The 5,044-nt window shown below is 43.6% G+C and overlaps 1 protein-coding gene across 1 annotated transcript; it reads left to right on the top strand.

The window, feature by feature from the left end:
* Window positions 1-242: 242 nt before the first annotated feature.
* LOC18442445 (protein DETOXIFICATION 49) lies at window positions 243-2,522 on the top strand. The gene is made up of 2 exons (XM_006852661.4): window positions 243-753; window positions 834-2,522. The coding sequence occupies exons 1-2, from the start codon at window positions 577-579 to the stop codon at window positions 2,253-2,255; spliced, it is 1,599 nt and encodes a 532-aa protein (XP_006852723.2). The 5' UTR covers window positions 243-576; the 3' UTR covers window positions 2,256-2,522.
* Window positions 2,523-5,044: the final 2,522 nt, after the last annotated feature.

Raw genomic sequence — 5,044 nt, 5'->3', positions numbered from 1 at the left:
ACAGAAAAAAACAAAAAATAAAAAAGTAAAAAATGCTCCTAAATTTTAATCAAAACCTCGGATAACTGCCCCGCCTTCTATAAGCAAGCAGAAAGACGAATCAAGATTTATGTAACCGACTATAAATAGTTAAAAAAAAAAACGGTCGTCATTATGAGATTCGTTGTGGGCTTTGGGTATGCGAGCAACAGTGGTCTCTTTAGAATTATGCTGCACGCATGAGAGGGGAGAGGAGGGAGAAAGATTGGGATGGCCCCCCAATAACCAGATTTTAGCGAGAGAAAACCCCAAAAACGCAAACAGGCCGCCTTTTCTCGGCCCCCACCGAGCGCTTGCGCTCATGGGCGTCCAACAATGACACGTGTTGTTCTGGGTGAGGCCAATTGAGAGAGAAAATCCCTTATAAGTAGAGCCACCTCCGATGCCACCGTATACACACCACTCCATTTCCTTAGAGAGAGAAAGAAGAGAGAGAAACTTTCGCTTCTCGTTACTATATTTTGGAGAGAGAGAGAGAAAAAAAAAAAAGGCTCTTTCAGGTAACTTGAGAGAGCGAGAGAGAGAGAGAGGAGTTGAATGGTTTGTGAGACGGGCGAAAAAAGAGGAGGCATAATCATAATGTGCAGGCAAACGTCTCCCACCACCACCACCTATATTTCCCCCTTTCAGGGGAAACACCGTCAGTCCCACTCTCAGTCTAAATTCATGGAGCTTGAACCCTACGACCTCCATAGATGGCCTTCGTCTTCAGAGGTAAAAACCAATACCCAATTCTCTCTTTCTCTCTCTATCTCTCTTACTCTCCCTAACTCCATGGACATGGTGATTTGCAGGTGAAAGAGGAGCTCAAGGCCATATTCAAAATCTCTGGACCGACTGTCCTAACCGGCCTCCTCCTCTACTCAAGGGCCATGATATCAATGCTTTTCCTCGGCTTTCTCGGGGAGCTTGAGCTCTCGGGCGGGGCTCTTGCGATTGGGTTCGCGAACATTACAGGCTACTCTGTCATGTCCGGCCTCGCGATGGGAATGGAACCCATTTGCGCCCAGGCCTTTGGTGCCAAACAGTACAAGCTCATGGGCCTCGCTCTGCAACGAACCATCCTCCTCCTCCTCACTTCGTCGCTTCCCATCTCTGTGTTCTGGTTCAATATGAAAAAGATTTTGTTATTGTGTGGCCAAGATGAAGCTATCTCATCCATGGCCAATACCTTCATTCTCTTCTCTCTCCCTGATCTCGTCTCTCTCTCTTTCCTCCACCCTCTGAGAAACTATCTCAGGACGCAAAACATCACCCTGCCATTAACATACTGCTCGGCAATCTCTGTCCTCCTCCATATCCCTGTAAATTTCCTTCTCGTAACTTGCTTGAAAATGGGTATTGGTGGTGTGGCCCTTGCATCTGTCTGGACAAACTTTATCTTGGTTTTGTTACTTCTCTTTTATCTGCTTGTTTCTGGTGCATATAAGTCGTCATGGGCGTCACCGAGTACCGACTGCTTTCGCGGGTGGGGCACTCTGATGGGCCTAGCATTGCCCACCTGTATATCTGTTTGCCTTGAGTGGTGGTGGTATGAGCTGATGATCATTCTCTGTGGCCTCTTTGTCAATCCGAGAGCAACTGTGGCTTCCATGGGCATTATGATTCAGACGACAGCGCTTGTCTATGTCTTTCCATCTGCTCTTAGTCTTGGGGTGTCGGCCCGTGTTGGACACGAGCTCGGAGCGGACCGCCCGTCACACGCCCGCATCTCAATGCTCGTTGGGCTCACCTTTGCTGGCTTCATGGGAGTAATGGCCATGGGTTTTGCTTTCTCGGTGAGACATTGGTGGGGTCGAATGTTCAGCACTGATCCTGAGGTTTTGAAGCTAACAGCCATGGTTTTGCCTATCGCGGGGCTCTGCGAGCTCGGGAACTGCCCCCAGACCACCGGGTGCGGGGTCCTGAGGGGGAGCGCGAGGCCAGCTGCAGGAGCCAATATTAATTTGTGTTGCTTCTACTGTGTGGGTTTGCCTGTGGCTTTGGCATTAGGGTTTTGGATGAAGTTTGAGTTTCTGGGGCTGTGGGTGGGGCTGTTGGCCGCGCAGGGCTGCTGCGCAGTGGTGATGCTCTTTGTTTTGGCGAGGACCGATTGGGTGGCGCAGGTGGACAAGGCGAGAAGGCTCACGGACTCGAAGCCGGTGGCGGTCTGCGATCACGACGGGTCCAAGGATACTGAACCTCTGATTCTCTCTCCCCCTCCTGGCCTTGTTTGATCTCTTGAGACTGTAATTTCTTTCTTCTGCTTCCTTCTAACAGTTGGGTGGATACAGAGAGGTTCTTGGCCATTACCATTGCTTCAAAATCAATTCCATTTGAATATATCCTATTCTCTTCTGAAAAGGGATTCTTATTTGTTGTGGGGTGGATTTGGATATAATTAATATTAAAATGTGGTTCACAATCTAGGTTAGTTATTTGATTCATATGTAAAATCCAAATTGACGAGTCGATACTTGCAATCAATGTGGGGTTTTTGTCAATTTTTTGGGTTTCTAAGTCAACTACTTGAACTCATGTGTCCTCAGACTTTCAAATGATTTCATGTTTTTCTCTTGACATGAGGTTTAGGAGCTTTTCTTTTCTATTTTATTTTTCTGAGGAGTGGGTTTTAATGGATATCTTCTCTCTCTCTTGTATGGAGATTGGTATGCAAAATGGAAGAAATAATTGGAAGGGGGAGTAGATTTAGAGATTGGGAGTATGGGGTTGGGAATTGATTGATCAGAGGGACATGTGGGAGTTGTATGGAATGGGTGTCAGATGGTGTTTGTTAAGCCTCACTTGTCGGTCTTTGAGGCCTTTGAAAAACAAATATAGGAAGACGGCATGGCCTCGACTTGTTAATTCCTTCTCTGTTGAACTTCAACTCCCCGTCTAAGATTATTAACATAGACACTTGGAATTGTTAATTCCAGAAAGCATGCTCTTCTTAGTTCCTCAACTCCCTCTAAGATTATATAGAAATCTTGATAGTAAGGGTAGCAACAGGTCCGGCCCTTGTCCCCATTAGTGCGGCCAGCCTTGACCAGGCCAAAATTAAAGGATAATTTCGTATAAAATCTTAATTCTATGTATCATTTTACGGCGGACCCTCTTTTTTTTTTTTTTTTTTTTTGAAGCAACGTAAGAAAACCATTAAAGATTTCGCCGTACCCCCTCCTCTCTTATCTCTTTTTTTTATTGATTTTTGAGAAAATATCCTACTATCCCTTATTTTTAATTTCTATATCTCATCACATCTAAAAATTGAAACTATTACTTATAAGCAAAAATGACTTCATCTTTTCTATCTTCCAACCCCTTACACCCTATTGACCTCAAAAATTTATGAAATGACTCTATATCTCTCTTTATCTCTAAAACCCAAACTCCATCTCTCTCTCACAAATAAGAAGATACGCTCGTGTTCGAGCTCAAGCTAAACCCTTTGATCGGTAAACTCATCGAGAAGCGAACAGAGAGATGGAGTTTTAGAGAGAGAGAGTGTCATTTTAGTGTTTGTTTGGGTCAAAACTTTATGGTCAAAAGAGTCAACAGGGTCGTAAGATAGAAAATATGGAGATCTTTTGCTTACAAATAATATTTTCAATTCTTGAGTATCATGATATATGAAAGTTAAAAATATGGAATAAAGAGATTTTTTTTCCCTTATTTTTTTATCCTAGAAATTAATCATAATAAATCTTTTTATATCATTTTAACCCAAAAACTTTTTTAACAAGCAGAAAGGGAAAAAAAAGATGACCGGGCCCAAAGCCGGCACCAATCCTAGCTGGGCTCTTGCCTTACAGTTTGACCCAAGCCTAACTTTCTCAAGGCCCGGACCGGACCTGGACCCATTGGCAGGTTCCTTGTGACGAAAGAGGAAAAGAGTCCTTTGGTGGAAGGGGGTGGATATGCTTCCATTATTGGACGTGTCGAGCTGTGAGAGGACAAAAACTCGGAGCAGTGCTGCCACAGTAGTACTTACGTTCTCTTCCTCCCCTTTTCACTGTTGGAAACATGCAAAACAAGAATAGAAACAAAAGAATGAATACTTTCTCTCTCATCCCTCTTTCTTTCTCTACTTTTCTAGGGTTTTGAGTGGTACTATGACCAGCACGTTGCGCTGTCGCCATAACTTGCAAAGCCCCCTCACCTCACTCTCATGGTAAATATCCATGTCCGACAAAAGGTATCTATTCATATTCTTACATGCGCACAAACACACACACACACACTAACTAGCCCATGATATGTGACCGACCCTCTCCTACTTTGGGTTAGGTTTCTTTCCTAATTGCTTGAAAAGGCCTCCCTTCCCTTGTAGGACCACCATAGTATCCTTCTCCATTTGGGCAATTCATTTAACAGCAACCCAAGAAATTAATTATTCTCTTACTTGTTTTGTCATATATGTTTTTAAGGAAATAATAGTATAATTCATTTATTTTTATTTTTCACTGAAAGAGCCACAATTACTATTGGTCGTTAGATGTGAAACTTTTTACCTAGCTTGTAATCGGAACAAATTTTCAAAACATGCCAAGCTGTTCGATTTCACGTTTGACAATTGTGCATATGCATGTATATGGGTCATCCGCGTGTTTCTTGATGACGAATACTCTGATTGGCTTGATTGATCTCCACCATCCATCCTTGAGAACGAACGATAGATGCTCTACCTATGCATCATATGCTGTACACAAGTTGATGTAGTACATTTATAAATGGGCAACACGTGGGAAACAAGGTGCATCGAACCGCCCTCTCTGATTGGGTGGTCTAAACCAATGCTTGGTGAGTGGGACCCACATTTGAAAAGTGCGTGGGGCCTACGCTGCATAATCTAGAACACACATGGGACTCGAAGTTGCAAATGCATCGGCACATCCAACTCATTCTAAGCCTACCTTTGAAGCAATTGCTATTATTAAATTGATCCAAGATTCATCCGAACTAAGAAAGAAAGAAGTGGTCCTGTTAATTTGTCATGGGTGCAACTTGTAGGAGCATTTTGGGG

Source organism: Amborella trichopoda, chromosome 13, assembly GCF_054954075.1.
Source record: "Amborella trichopoda isolate Santa Cruz 75 chromosome 13, AtrichopodaSantaCruz75HAP2 v2.0, whole genome shotgun sequence".
In the NCBI taxonomy this organism is placed as follows: domain Eukaryota; kingdom Viridiplantae; phylum Streptophyta; class Magnoliopsida; order Amborellales; family Amborellaceae; genus Amborella; species Amborella trichopoda.
Note: the sequence above shows the minus strand (reverse complement) of the source record. Positions and strands in the feature narration are given on the sequence as shown.

What these genes read in the sequence shown, in the direction of transcription:
- LOC18442445 (XM_006852661.4), top strand. Translation starts at nt 577, where the DNA reads ATGGTTTGTGAGACGGGCGAAAAAAGAGGAGGCATAATCATAATGTGC. An exon ending in GATGGCCTTCGTCTTCAGAG is followed by an intron (nt 754 to 833) that starts GTAAAAACCAAT and finishes GGTGATTTGCAG; the next exon opens with GTGAAAGAGGAGCTCAAGGC.